At 42.5% G+C, this 15,397-nt stretch overlaps 1 protein-coding gene and 1 pseudogene across 1 annotated transcript in view; both read left to right on the top strand.

The window, feature by feature from the left end:
• The window catches only part of POMZP3 (POM121 and ZP3 fusion), a gene marked incomplete at its 5' end in the record, with an annotated part of 100,307 nt that extends 85,349 nt beyond the window's left edge, over positions 1–14,958 (top strand). Inside the window, one exon of the mRNA XM_042471911.1 lies at positions 14,351–14,958. Within this exon, the coding sequence (XP_042327845.1) occupies positions 14,351–14,469 (119 nt within the window). The remainder of the gene's footprint in view (positions 1–14,350) is intronic.
• Positions 6,807–9,188, top strand: LOC121932868 (annotated as a pseudogene).
• Positions 14,959–15,397: the final 439 nt, after the last annotated feature.

Here is a 15,397-nt window from a genome sequence, read left to right as displayed (position 1 = left end):
TGAACATGAATCACATTGTGAGTATAAACTGAACCATCAGAAAGCAAAGGTGTTGCTATCTCAGTCACCCGTGTGGATAGCTTTTTGGTCTTTAAAATTTTGGAATATTTTGGAACTCCAGATAAGCAAGAACTCAACCTTTAGTATCACAGCTGACTGTTAGGGTTGCCAATATGAGGGATGTTATATTGAGGATGGGGCAAGCTTGTTTTCTGCTGCTCCAGAGACTAGGATGGAGCAATGGATGCAAGGTACAGGAAAAGAGATTCCACTTAAACATTAGGAAGAAGTTCATCTCTCTGAAAGCTCTAGTACAGTTGTGTGTATAGTAAAGAAACATACAAACTCTGCCTCTGGTTACTGCTGCACCCTTTCTGCCCTCTATTACAGGGCCGTAAATGGTGTTGGACTGCAACTTCCAGCAGACCTGGCAAGCAGGCTGAATGGTGAGGAATGCTGGAAGTAGCAGTTCAGCAGTTTCTGGAGTGCTGCATGTTTTCCCACCCATTGACTACAGTGTACCCAGTGCCAAGAACTGCACTAAACTACTTTTTTTCTCAGATGACTGGAGTGCAGAAAGAGCTTCCAGGAAGTATCAACTTGGGGATGTGATTCATGTCCAAGCTGACGTGAACACAGAGGATCACATCCCTCTAAGGCTTTTCATTGACAGCTGTGTGGCCACCTTAAATCCAGACAGAGATTCTAGTCCCCAGCATGTGGTCATTGACTACAATGGGTAAGCATTTATGCACCAATGTTACACTGGATTGATGGCTGAGTTGAGAACAAGATTACACAAATGTGTCACACACACACACATTATGATGTTATTGGACTACAGCTCCCGTCAGCCTAGCAAATGGTGAAGAATGGTGGAAGTTACAATCCAGGATCATGGGTTCCCCACACCTCAGTTAGAGGCCAAAGTGTCATAGGGGCTTGTATAACGCCGATGAATTAATTCTTTGGGCAAAAAACACTATGGAAGGATTTGTTCTTATTAGTTCAGTTCAGTAAAAAAGTGAGAACTGGAGAGCAGTGTAAACACTTTTCCAGGCATTGTACAATGAGGGATCACCAGCTGCTGCCTAAAAGGGGGTTAGTTGTTTGACCAGAACTGCACTAATCTGAAGCTCTTCTATGTCTAGCTGTTTAATCGATGGGAGCTGGCCTGACTCCACTTCAACCTTTCTGGCCCCAAGACCTAAGAAGAACTCCCTCCAGTTCAACTTAGATGTCTTCAAGTTTGCAGTGGACCCCCAGGGCTTGGTGAGAGAGATGCTATGAGATTCGGAATGATCTGTTTTCATGGAGGTATATCCAGTGGCATCACTAGGGTTGATGTCACCCAGTGCAGTGATGTATGGTGTCACCTCCATGGAGCTTCTGGGATCAGGGCATGGTTAGAGATTGGGTCTCACCTAGAGGAACCCAGCATCCCCTGTTGTCACTGTCTTCCCCCCCCCCCCAGCCCAGCCCAACAAAAAGGTCTCCACTGTCAAGGAAAGAGGAAATCATAGTAAACAGCCCACCAACTCACCCAGAGGAGAATGGTGGAAAGGAGCCAAACAGATCAGGAGGGGGAGCAGAAAGAAAGGCCTACAGCTTCATCATCATCATCCCCCCTGAAAGGGGAGTAGCACACCAACTGGAGTGTCCCTCTTTTCTTTCTGAGAAGGGGCTTTGGGACACCTCACTGCTACCTGGTGTCACCCCCTCTGATGGTGTTACCCAGTATGGTCCACACCTCCTCAACCCTACTAGGGACGCCACTGTGTATATCTTTCTCTCAAGAATGGGACTCCACATATCCCACAATAGTTCGAATTCATAAAAGACACAATTTAGACACTAGGGTTTTGTTGTTGTTTTTAATGCAGTGATACTTAGTTGATAGTCCCAAGTGAGGTGCCAAAGACCTGTCTGAATGAAAAAAGATTTGTCTGTAGGTGAAAAGACAAAAGGCAATTCCAATTGTTTCTCCAAGTTGTGAGCTGTACTGAAGTCAAGGTGGTATCATCCCTGCAGAAAAGGGATGTTTGATAGGATGAGGGGAGACAAAAATCCACACATCTTTCTGGGAAGAATTCTGGAGGAACTCAAAAAGATGATTCAATGGGGCCTGAGGATATTCAGTGGGCACAGAAGTCAGCTGGTGATGGAATGGGGTAGTCTGCAAGAATATTGCATATGGCAACACTTTTCAGGTCCGTCTTACAATATAAGCATGACTTACATGAGCATAACACCAGCCCTGTGCTTTCAGCATCATTTAGCTAGTGGCTCCATGTGAATGTACCACCTGACAGCACATTTCAAAAGCCTCCCCAAGGAAACTTTTTAATTCCTGTTGCTCTGCAGGTCTATATCAACTGTCATCTGAAAGTCACAGCAGCTGATCAAGCCCCAGATCCTTCAAACAAGGCATGCTATTTCAACAAAACAAATACTACGTAAGTAGCACTTGCAGGACTGGCTCTGGGTTCTAGAAGGTCCAGGGTTCTAGAAGGTAGCTGCAGCAGGCACCACTTGATACACAGGGTTTTTAAAAGAAAGGGCGTCCAGGGCCAAAATTGGCACTGGCCCTGACAACATCCCAGGTGGGACAAAAAAAAAATCAGTATTTGAAAATATTTGTAAACAATAGTTGAAAAATGTATTTCTCAAGTTCCCCAAAACCCTGATAAGAATTCTGAACTGATAAGAATCTTTGCAGTTCAGAATGTATTGTCTGCAAAAGTTGCACAGTGTGATTTTGCAAAGAAAATAGCATGTTCTGTGAGAGAATAGTTCTGCACAGAAAAACAGATATTTTCTGGACAAAAAATGCTGTTTTCTTTGCAGAAAATGCTGCTTCCTGTACACAATTTTGCACAGAATAATTCTTAAACTGGAAATCTTTGAAAACAGCACAGTTTGCAAAGACATCTTTGAAGTGGTAAGAATGTTTTAAATGACTCGTTGTGAATTTTCAGAGGAAGCAAAAAATTATATCCCTACTTCCCAGTGATGCTAGTCTTGAATTCATACTTCTTCTTATGATAGGAAACGATGGGGAAATTTGGTTCTGACAGTTGAGTGATTTGTCGGCATCTCCTTTGTTCTTCCAGATGGTCTTCAGTTGAAGGCCCCAACTCAATCTGCAGCTGTTGTGAAAGTAAGGATTGTGTTGGAGATCAGTTTCAAAGAGGCCAGCTGTCATGGAGAACACCAGGAAGGCGCTTCCAAAGAGATGTGTCTCTTCTGCAGGGTGGGTTCAATGCAATGTCTAAATTACATATTGATAAGTCCAGCTTTAAAACACATTGACCTAAGAGGGAGAATTCATCTCTCCTATAATGGACTGCTTCCCCTATTGCAGGTGCCTTCTCAAAGATGGAAGTGGAGACTGATGTAGCAGTGGGACCTGTTTTCATTCCTGATGTGCAGAAGGTTTCTAAGAATGCACTTGAACGGCAGACAAGACTGGAAGATCCTGGCTATGGTACTGTCTCATTGCATGGACAAAATCTGTCTGTAGGATTTGTGCCTGTTACGTTTCTTGTAGGGTTGTTTCAGTTAAATCATAATGCAGTTTGGCCCTGAGGAAGTTTGAACTGAGGAAATTGGCAATTCTGTTGGACAAAGTGGTTCAGATCTATGATTATTTCATGATGTGGTGATTTCATGCTAATCTAGAACAGTATCCACATGTTGCTTGCATCAGTCAAGCTAGATTAATGTTCTACATCACCACTGATGAGCAGATGGCTTCTGTTTTCTAGATGCCCTGGATGATCCTGGTATGGAAATAATGCTGTGGATTATGGTGGGATCTTCTCTGGTTGCTCTTGTTGCCGTTGTCCTGGGATTCATCATAGTCTGCAAAAAACCTGGCGTTCCACAACCTGATACTTCCATTTCCTTGACCATGTTATGAGAAATAAATTTTTTAAGATCTAAGTTGACCTGACATTGTGCATACCAGTTTATTTTTCTAATAGGAAAGGGAACATACAAGAGGTGAATTGCAAATGCGGAAATACAGTAGAATGTAAGAACAAGGCAAATGTAATTTACATATTGTACGTATTATACTCAGTAAGGGAATCACTCTACCCTGGATTTTACGCTGCATCTACACTGCAGAATTAATGCAGTTTGAGACTGCGTTAACTGCCACGGCTCAAGAGTATGGAATTATGGGATTTATAGTTTGGGGAGATAACCCTCTTTGTCAGAGTTCTCTGGTGACACAACAAACTACAAATCCCAGGATTCCATACAATGGAGCCATGCAGCATCAAACGGCAGTAATTCTGCAGTGTAGATACAGCCCTAGTGAGAAATGTGGCCTTTAAATAAAGATAATAACATTCATGAAGAAACATGGCCCCTAAATACCCAACAGCTTGGATAACCTCTTTAAAGTGCAACCTAAATGCCAGCCCAGAGTCACTACCATACTGACATGGCTGCTACCGCTAAAGTTAAGTCTCCCTTTAAGATGGATCAGGAGTCTGGAGATGAAAAGTAACCATAACACTGAAACAGCATGGCTACTTGACATGTGGCCAGTAGATTTGAGGTGGGAGGGTATGCGGTTGTTGTGTGCCTTCAAGTCATTTCCAACCTATGGTGAACCTTATATTGACCATATTTGTTCAAAGGAGGCTTGCCATTACCGTCCCCTGAATCTTGCACAAGGTCACCCAGTGGGTTTCATGGCTGAACTGGGAATTGAACCTTGGTCTCTCGACTCACGGTCCAACACTCAAAACCCCTACTTACATATAGGGTTCTTTAAAAACTTTCCCAAACTCTTTGCAGGGGAGAGACAGGAGAGAACTCACTTCCTTCATTAGCCAAGGATTTAGAGCTTATCCCATGGGCAAATAAGCTGGTTTACCTCTTCTGGCTTCAGTTCTGGATCCAGGCTGCCCTCGGATTGCTGGGATGCTGCCACCTGGATCTCTCCTCCTTGCTTCTTCTTTTTAGACTGCAAGAGACTAACATGGCTGCTTCTTTGAAAGTCAGACCATTGGTTCATCTCTAACCCAGTATCACCAACTCTGATTTGCAGTGATGCCTCTCCAGGTTCCTGACCAGATTCTTTCCTAGCCTTACTGAAAGATTGCTGCTACTCTCCCATCCAATTACTCACTGGACCTGGCTTTATTTAGCTCCTGAAATAAGACAACATTATGTGTACTGAAGTTGGCATGGTTGGAACTGCAGTATGTTCTATGAAACACCAGTTAGTCTCTATATACCCCGCTCACTCCTACGCCAGCATTCTCTGAAGTTGCCAGCTACAGATGTTGGCAAAATGTCAGGAATAAACTTCCAGAATACAGCCACATAGCTTGAAAACCCCGCAAAAAACTATTTATTTCCTGGACTTGACAACTCTTTGGCTACATCCACATGGCAGGAATAATCCAGGTTGACCCCACTTTAACTGCCATGGCTCAAATGCTATGGAATTCTGGAACTTGTAGTTTTGAGAGACATTTAGCCTTCTCTGCTGGATTGCTCTGGCGCCACAACAAACTGCAGTTCCCAAAATTCCATAGCACTGAGCCATGGAATTTAATGTGATGTCCACCTGGATTATTTGTGCAGTGCAGACGCAGCCAGAGTCTCCCAGAGGCAGAGCCCACAAGGCCAAAAGGGAGGAATGGCTTTAGCCTACATGGATATCCTTCCATACCGTCTTAACTGAGAACAACAATATCACTTTGATAAAATATAGTCTGTTGCCATATTTTTATTGTGTAATTTTAAATTCCTTTACCCAATGAAGAAGCCAGTGGAGCCTCAACAACTTGCATCATGCCTTTTGGTTGGTCCCATAAAGGTATCACTGTTTTGTGGATTTGGGATGTTATTGTATTTTGCTGTATGGCCAACATGACTGCCCCGAAAAGGTTTTCTAATATGAAACTGTTACTGAGACTTCTTCCACTTAGCATTTTGTTTTCTGTTGGTCCCTGGCCATAGGCGTTCCTGAACTAACCCTTTTGCAAAGTATTTCCTATTCTCTTCTGGCTGTCCCTTTGATTTCTTTTCTTTTCTTCAGTAAGAGCAATTGCTGCTTCTGCTTTAAAAATAATGTTCGGGTTTTGCTCAATTGCAATTGGAATCATCATTTTAAAAAAAAGAGCAACTGTGTCTGTGTGTATTGTGTGCTTTCAAGTTGTTTCTGACTTATGGTGACACTGTCATGGGGTTTTCTTGGCTAGATTTGCTCAGAGGAGGTTTGTCATTGCCTTCCCCTGAGGCTGAGAGAGTGTGACTTGCTCAAGGTCACCCAGTGGGTTTCATGGCCAATTACTTGACTACAAAGAGTAAAACAGTTAATTGAAAGGCCAGTTGATCTGGGATAAACAGAGGTGAAGGGGAAACAACCAGTCAAAGAGTCAGCAGCAAAAGTCATTTTAGAACATAGGAAGCAAGCTGACATTTGTTGGTTGGAGGCAGCAATCCTGAACTACAACTTACAACATCCACCATCATTGACTGTGCTGGCTGTGGTTGATGGGAGCTGTAATGCAATAGGGCCACATGTTTCCTACTACTCTTGGGAGATCCAGATTTAGGCCTCTCTGAGCCATGCAATTCACTGCGTGGCATTGGATCAAACCTACTTCATAGGGTTGTTGTGAGAATAAATATGAGCCAGGTATTGATAAAAGCCACCCATGTCATCATCCACCCATTCAAGGATAGGCAAATCACACTCTCTCAGCCTCAGAGAATGGCAGTGGCAAACCACCTTTGAAGAAACTTGCCAAGAAAACCCATGATAGGTTCATCTTAGGGTTGCCATCATTTGGAAATGACTTGAAGGCACACAACAACAGAGGGCAGAAGTGTAACCAATAATATAATGAAAGATATACCATTCAGGGGATGCTGTTTTTGTGTCCTGCAATGCCATGATGGGATACATTGCCCAAGATAAAATCTCTCCTCCTTTCTTCAAGATACAGTATAAGAGCTCTGTCTTCTGCTAGCAATGTAAGCAGTTTCATGTTTCAGTCCTGGGGCTACATTAGTTTCAAAAGTAGTTTCAGAACCATGGCCAAAATAGCTCATTTCCATTCTTCACTGAAACAAACAGCTTCCCAGCTGGTGCTATATTGCCACCAGTTCCTCCTGTCCTCCTTCACTGCACTTGATTTAAGGAATAGCATTGGATGCCTAGTTAACTGAGTCAGGTGAGGCAAGCATGGGCTACAGGTGTTGCCTATAAAGGTCTCCAGAGAGAAGTTCTTCAAACTGCTGTTGGGTTTGTTCACCAGACACCATGGCACTGTCGGCAAATTTGATGGTCGCTTTGCTTTGCTGGGCAGTTAGTGCAGTGGCTTCCTATGAACCCTGGGATTTTGCTCCAAGGAGCCCAGTGGTTTGGAGGTCTTCTGATAGCGCTATTCCCTATGTAGGGCAGCCTTATGCTTCTTCTTGGGCTCAGAGCTATCCCTGGAGCTGGGTGGATGCTTCCCAGCCTCGGGTCTTGTCCTCCTTGACTCCAGTCACTGCCCAATGTGGAGAGGCTCAAGTGGTGGTGACGGTCAAGAGAGACCTTTTTGGGACTGGGAGGCTCATCCAAGCTACTGACTTGAGTTTGGGCTCACCTGGCTGCCAGCCCACCTCCTTTGATGCGGCAGAGGATGCAGTGATCTTTGATGTAGGGCTCCATGAATGTGGCAGCACCTTGCAGGTATCTTCTCTTACTCACCTATTTCAATATTGCCCTCTAAAGTCACACTAAAACAAGTTGAAAAGTTTAAAACTAATAAGCTAAAGGCATTAAACACATTTTAAACATAAAAAGTTAAATACAGACTTAAAGCTTTAAAATTTTAAAGCTATGTAAAACAGTATTTGGGATAAATAATGAGGCCCAAAGGCCTTGACAAAAAGCCACATTGTCAGTCAATGTCTAAAGAAAAGGTTGTGGCTATGAGTTGGTTTCTTTCCTGGCCAATTGTTTTTTCCTCAATCTTTGCACTGATATTATTATTATTATTATTATTATTATTATTATTATTATTATTATTATTATTTTGTTTGTTTGTTTGTTTCTATCCAGCCTTCCTTCCAGTACAGGGACTCAAGACGGCTAACAAATCTAAAACAGTTCAAGCTAAAACACTATAAAACATACAAAATACAAGTTTAAAAAACAAACAATTAAAACAATTAAATACATTACTAACATTTAAAGTTTAATGCTCTTTAAAGACAAAAATAAAACAGCATCCATGTGATGTGAAAGCCTGGCAGCATAAAAACATTTTTACCTGCCACCAGAAGGACAGCAGGGATGAAGCCATCCTGAAGTTTTGGATTTGAACTCTCCAAATCCCTGAAATTGGCCTATGCTAACTTGGGAGCCCCTAAAAGTTGACGTCCAAAACATCTGGAGGACCAGAGGTTAAGAACTGCCACTTTCATCCATGTGTTGCTTTTGAAAGCAGTATATGGATCAGTAATTGTAGATAACTGTTCTTGCATGCTTTCAAGTCATTGCCATCTTATGTTTACCCAAGGGTCACCATATCATCGGGTTTTCTGGGGCTGACGGTATGTAGCTTACCCGAGGGGTTTCCATGGCCCAAGCAAGGAATCAAACCCTGGTCTCCAGAGTCATAGTCCAATGCCCAAACCATTACACCCTGCTGGTTCTCTCAGTATATTATAGCTAACCCTTATATCTCAATATTGCCTGATGTCTTCTAGATGACTCCACAAATCCTTGGTCTACAGCATAAGCCTTTATTATACTCCAACTCCTGCGGCTACTGCCATCATTGTAAGAACCAGTCCAGCTGAAGTCCCTATTGAGTGTCACTACCCAAGGTGAGTTGATAAGATAAGGTTAATGATAACATGTTGGCTTCAAGGTATGCCCGTCCACTTTCTCTCTATCTCTTTTTTACCCCTCCAGGAGGAAAACAACGTAAGCCGCCAAGCTATCAAGCCAACCTGGGTGCCCTTCACCTCAACTCTTTCAGCAGACACCGACGCTTAGCGTTCTCCTTGCGCTTAATGAATGGTATCTCAAGAAATGTTCCCATGACTTATGTGTCTTCCAGTCCAAAATCTTTGGTGGGACAATGGTGGTGATGCACCAGTCACTGGAACTAATGGTTTCATGAATCGCACCACAAACATGCTCGGCAAAGTGACTTTTTGGATTTCAGATCACCGAATCCTCCACGTTGGGGATTCTGAGAGTTGTACTCCCAGACCTGAATCCAAACTAATAATCCCAAGTAGAATAATATAAATGAATTAAAGTGAAAATGGTAAGACAAGACTAAATTGATTGTATAAGTCTAGTCTAGTTTATCTCGGCTCTCAAAAAGTATTTCTTGTTTTGGGGAACAAAAAAACATTCTATGCTTAAACTTCCCTGCAGATAGAAGTTAGCATCATCAGTGGGGAAGCTTAAGCAGATGTGCTAGCTTTCAATGTACAGCCCAGTGAAAATCTATTGTGGTGAAGCAATAGATTTTAGGAAGGATTAACCCCAAAAGGCAAGTCTGCATTAAACTGCCTGATTTCTTTCTGGGTAAATCCTGTAACCCAATTTCCCCTTCTAGAGACTGGAGTACAGGCGAACATCCAATGGCGTTCAGTTGGAGATGTGATGTACATCCAAGCAGATGTAATACGGAGAACCATGTTCCCCTGAGGCTGTTTGTTGATAGTTGTGTCGCCAGCCTGAGCCCAGGCAGGGATTCCAGTCCCCGATATCCCCTCATTGACTCACAAAGGGTAAGAAATGTTTTTAGGACATTATCCAGTCACATAACATAGTTGGAATCCTGTTGATGCTTGCACATGCACAAGTTCCTCTATGGAAGTTGCCGAATGTGAAAACCTTCACATTCGGTTCTAGGTTCCCAAAGTAGAAGTGTGCATGTGATGCCCTGGTGGCACGTAGTTAAATGCCTGTACTGCAGCCATTCACTCAAAACCACAAGGTTGCAAGTTCAAGACCAGCTGTTGGGGGCAAATTAGCTTACTTGCTAATTAGCTACTTGCTAATTAGCTTACTTGCTGTTCACCGCTATGATCTTTGGAATAGCGGTTATATAATAAAACAATTACTATTATTTTATATTATTATTATTATTATATTATTATTTATTATTGACATGGCTGCACATCTCACATGGCGCATGGAAGGACATGCACATTTAGTTACGCATTTAGTTGCCCTTTAGTGCCTTGGTTCAGCTGTGCGGTGTTGCTGTTCAAAACAAAGGTTGCATAGCAGAATTAAAACTCTGCATGCAGAGCTTTCTATATAGGTTCAGGCTAAGCAATTAAAGAAAGAGGGAAAATCCCAAATCCATGTAAATTACATACCTCTCTTTGGGTAACGAAAAGGGACACAAAAATACATGGAAGTTTTTGAGCCCCCCTGTAATGGTTGCTTGATAAGATATCTGGAGATCAATTTGCAAGCATGTTTGGATGGAAACAAGTAGGACAGAAATGGATTGTGGATTTTTTCCACAGATCCAGTATTCATTGTTTACATTATTTACCTTTCAACTCGGCAGGGGCCCCAAGGCAATGCACAAGCAGAAAACATTAAATAATAAAAAAAAATTAAAGTGTCCATGTCCTCTTTACAAGTAGTTCTAAGAGCCAGCATGGTGTAGTGGTTTAAGCGTTGGACTAAGGCACTGAGAAATCAAGGTTTGAATCCCTGTTTGGCCTTGGAAACCTACTGGGTGACCTTGGGGGAATCCCATGCCATTCCAACAAAGGCTGCTTTTACATGGCAAAATTAATGCAGTTTGACACCACTTTAACTGCCATGACTCCAATTTGTAGTTTGGGAGATACTTAGCTTCTCTGTCAGAGAGCCTGGTGCACACAAACTACAAATCTCAGGACTCCATAGGATGGAGCAGTGACAGTTAAAGCGCGTTAAACTGCATAATTTCTGTGGTGTTGGCAGCAGCCAAGGAAGAATTGTTGACCGCCTTTGGAAAATCTTCCCTTTTCATTTCCAGTTGCCTTGTTGATGGGAGGTCAGATTCCAGCTCAGCTTTTGTGTCACCAAGACTCAAGATAACTACTCCAGTTCACCGTCGATGTCTTCAATTTACAGGAGATCCCGAGATCTGTGGAAGCACCTTCTTTTTCAACCTAGTTAATTTTGCAGCATCATGATCTTAGCTCCTCTCTGTGCAGTGATTTGGCTAATGTAGTTCTTTCTTTCTTTCTTCATTACGTTCTGGCTCTTTGATCTACATCACTTGTCACTTGAAGTTACTGCAGCTGACCAGGCTCCTGATCGTGAGAACAAGGCTTGTTCCTTCATCAACTAGTAACCTGTGAGTAGCTGGGTATGAGCACTCGAGAGTGATAGCAAATAGTGGGACTAGAGGTTTCAAAAGCAAATAAGGAGGAATCTTTTCCTTTCCCCATAACTAGAGCCGATGTGGTGGTCTGAGTGTGGACTAGGGTGCATCTGCACTGTAGAAACAATGCAGTTTGAGTCCACCTTTAACTGTCATAGCTCCACACCTACAGAATCCTGAGATTTGTAGTTTGGTGGGGCACCAGCACTTTGGGTAAGAAGGCAAAAGGCCTTGTAAAACTACAAATCTTAAAATTCCTAAGATGGAGTACAGCACTTAATGTAACATCAAACGGTATTGTTTCTACAGTGCAGATGCACCCAGCACTCTCCATATGTAGCTAGTACTCATGGTCTCAGACATAAAGGATTCTTCATGTTGTATAATTGCTCATGAATTACGTATTACTCGACTATAAATCGACCTCATGTATAAGTCGAGGGCAGGTTTTGGGACCAAAATTATGGATTTTTAACATGCCAATGGATAAGTCGAGGGTAAAACTTAGGGGCATCTAACAAATGGTGTAAAGGACAAAGCAAAGGAAAACAATGCCAAAGAACTTACACAATTCCAGCAGGCATAACTATTTGTGTTTCAACTGAAGGCTGGATGGATGAGAAAATAAAGGGGGTTCAGTGATTCCAGAACAGATGACTCTCTTGCCTTTCACCAGGGGATGGTTCCTTTTTTAAATGAGAGTTAAAGTACATTGACCCATGGATAAGTCGACTCAGGTTTTTTGGCTCAATTTTTGACTTAAATTCTAGACTTATACAGGCTTTTTGAGGATCAAATAAACCAGTGGATATAGGCAGCTGGAGCAGATTTCAGTTCCATTTGTCCCAAGCGTTTAGACTACAGCTTCCTTGGTTCTTTGCCGTTGGCTGTGGCTGTGTGATATAAAGTCCAACAACATTTGGAAGGAATTCAGGACACAACCGTTTTAGTCTGGAATATTAGTACACAGGGAATCTTGTAGTTCTTTTCAGACTATGAAAGCTTATGCTACAACTTCTTCTACACAAAGAAGTACTACAACATTTGGAAGGCTTAAGTTTCCCAGGGGGAGACAATAGGGCTTGATGCAAGCTTTTTGTACAAGGTTGAAGCAACTCTGACCTTTTGTTTCTCTCTCCTCCATCCTTGGTCTACTCCAGTTGGATTCCAGTTGAGGGCACCAGGGACATCTGTGCTTGTTGTGAAACTAGGAACTGTGACCAAATACAAGGCCAGCCAAGAAGGTTCAACCCTGGGAGAGATGGGCGAGGAGAGAAGAAGATCTGTTAGAGCGCAGCTGCTAAGCATGGTGTTCAGCCTAGTTGCACAGGATGGATTTAATGACCTGTAAAAGAAGGCCTTCTCAGTCATTGGTCCTCCAGATCAGTGGTCTTCCATTGTTTTGGACTTCAGATCCCAGAAGCCCCAGCCAAATTGACCAACAGTAAGGAATTATGGGAGCTGAAGTCCAGAACATCTGGAGGACTAAAGGTTGAGAACCACTGTTCCATATGTTTCAGAGTTCAGTTCTGAGAAGTTGTAGCCAATGGTCAGGAAGTCTGGAGAGTTAAAGACTCAAACATTCTGGAAGACCAAATAGGAGAACCACTGCTTTATATTATATGGCCTCAACCCAATGAAATGTTATCGTTTGACCTCATTCAATTTAAGCACTTAAGGAAGTGGAGAGACAGATGTAATGCTGGGCCCATCTCATTCTTGATGCCTACCTGACCTCCCGAAGTCTCGCTGGACGCCAGATCGAAGCAAAGGGAAGCCTGGGCAAGAATGGTACCTTGGCATACAACAATCAATGAGGGCAGAAAAGCTTCCATGGCAATGGGATGGATAATACACCCCAGGTTCCAATGTAATGGAGCATCCAAGATGCTGAACCCTATCTCCACCTAGTTTCAGCACTTTGTACAGCTGCTCTAGATTTTGTACTAAACCCCACTGAGTCTCACTGATATGGAAGCCACCTGCATAGTACAAGTTGAGTCTCCCTTATCTGAAATGTTTGGGATTTTGAATATCTGCATATACATGCATAATGAGATATCCTGGAAATGGGACCCAAGTCTAAACACACAATTCATTTATGCTTCATATACACCTAATGCACATAGCCTGAAGATCAAGAAAATGCAATGACAAGTTTGCCTTAGGGTTGCCTTAAGTTGGAAATTACTTGAAGGAACACAACAAACAACTTTATACAGTTGGCCCTAGTCTTTATCCATGAATTCTTTATCCATGGATTCAAGTATCTATGATTTGAAATCATTATATATACATGTATGTATGTATGTACACACACACACACACCATATAGCAAAGCTTCGGTTTGGCTTTTTATATAAAGGACACCATTTTACTATCCACTGTATTTAATGGGACTTAAACATCCACAGATTTTTTTGTATCCATGCAACCAAATCCAGCAGATACCAAGGGCCCACTGTACAATATTTTAAAATAGGTTTGAGCATTAAAGAAAATTTGGGTACACTGAACCATCGGAGAGCAAAGGTACCACTATCTCAGCCACTCATGAAGAAGGTTTTGGCTTGTGGAATATTTTAGGTTTTGGAATTCTGGATAAGGGAGACTCGACCCATAAAGAAAGGACCCTGCAAGATTGTAAGCCAAGTAAAACAGAGTGGGGGGGGGAGACCTTTTTTTGAACCTTCGCTGCCAGAATTTCCCAACCAATCTAGCCATTCCCCAAAAGAAACTTCTCAAAGCTTTGTAGAGGAAGGAACTCAGAAATTTGTTAGTAAAATGGGAATACTGTCCAGTGGGAATTTCCTGTGCTGGGGGATGCATATATGAGAAATTAGAAGTTGCATAACTATCACAGAGCATGAATGTGAAGGGGTACCCTGGAGTACTAACTCCATTGGTGTCAATTCAAGCTTTGTGGGGTTGGGTGGTAATTTGAATTCAAAATTAACTCTGGTCTTCCTCTTCAGACTTGTTTCAAGCTCCTGGTATGTTGGTGGGATTCATCTTGATGGCTCTTGCCACGATCCTGGCTCTCACGACTCTAGCGATCTTGTGTGCGAGGAAGAAGCATCCTAGGTCTTCTTAAGAAGATGTGGAACTATGTATCCTGGAGTTACCAAAACATATATATAAATAAATGAAGACATTAATTTGGCTTGTTTGCTTAACTGAGACAGAAGAGGCACAACATAGATGCCCTGGGTCTTCTTAAGAAGCTGTGGAACTATGTATCCCAGAGTTACCAAAAATATACAAATAAATGATGTTAATTTGGCTTGTTTGAGTAACTGAGGTGGAAGAGGCACAACATGGAAGATGCTCTTGGTCTTCAGAAGTTGTGGAACTATGTATCCCGGAGTTATATATATATGAATAAAGGAAGATGTTAATTTGGCTTGCTTAACTGAGCTGGCAGATACACAACATGGAAGATGCTTTGGATGGGTGGATAGTTCCAGATATTTGCTCTCAGATTGATTAAGAGCAAAACTAGACTACATTAAGCACCATGGCTCAGTGTTATGCAATCCTGGGATTTGTAGTTTTGTGAGATATTTAGCCTTGTCAGAGGGCTCTGGTGCCACCGCAAACTACAGATCCCAGGATTCTACAACATTGAGCTAGGGCAGTTAAAAGGGTGTCAAAGGGCCTGAACAGACAGGCCAAAATAAAGCTGCTTTGGGTCACTTTGGAAGTATGCTGTTTAAATGATGCATGTGTCCTGAGAGGCCAGAAGCCGCTCCAAAGTCACGCTCCAGTCCAAAAGGAATGAAGCATGACTTTGGCATGGCTTCCGGCCTCTTAGGACACATGCATCATTTAAACAGCATACTTCCAAAGTGACCCAAAGCAGCTTTATTTTGGTCTGTCTGTTCAGGCTCAAACTGCATTATTTTTGCAGTGCAGATTGTAGCTCTAGATGTACCTCCTAAGTGGGCAGGTCCATTGGATCTTGGGGTCCTCCAAAGAGCATAAAGACACTCAAAACTGAAGCAAAACAAAGTGGCAGGAAT

The sequence above is a fragment of the Sceloporus undulatus genome, chromosome 6 (assembly GCF_019175285.1).
Source record: "Sceloporus undulatus isolate JIND9_A2432 ecotype Alabama chromosome 6, SceUnd_v1.1, whole genome shotgun sequence".
Taxonomy (NCBI): Eukaryota; Metazoa; Chordata; class Lepidosauria; order Squamata; family Phrynosomatidae; genus Sceloporus; species Sceloporus undulatus.
This window is presented reverse-complemented; position numbering and strand designations above follow the sequence as displayed.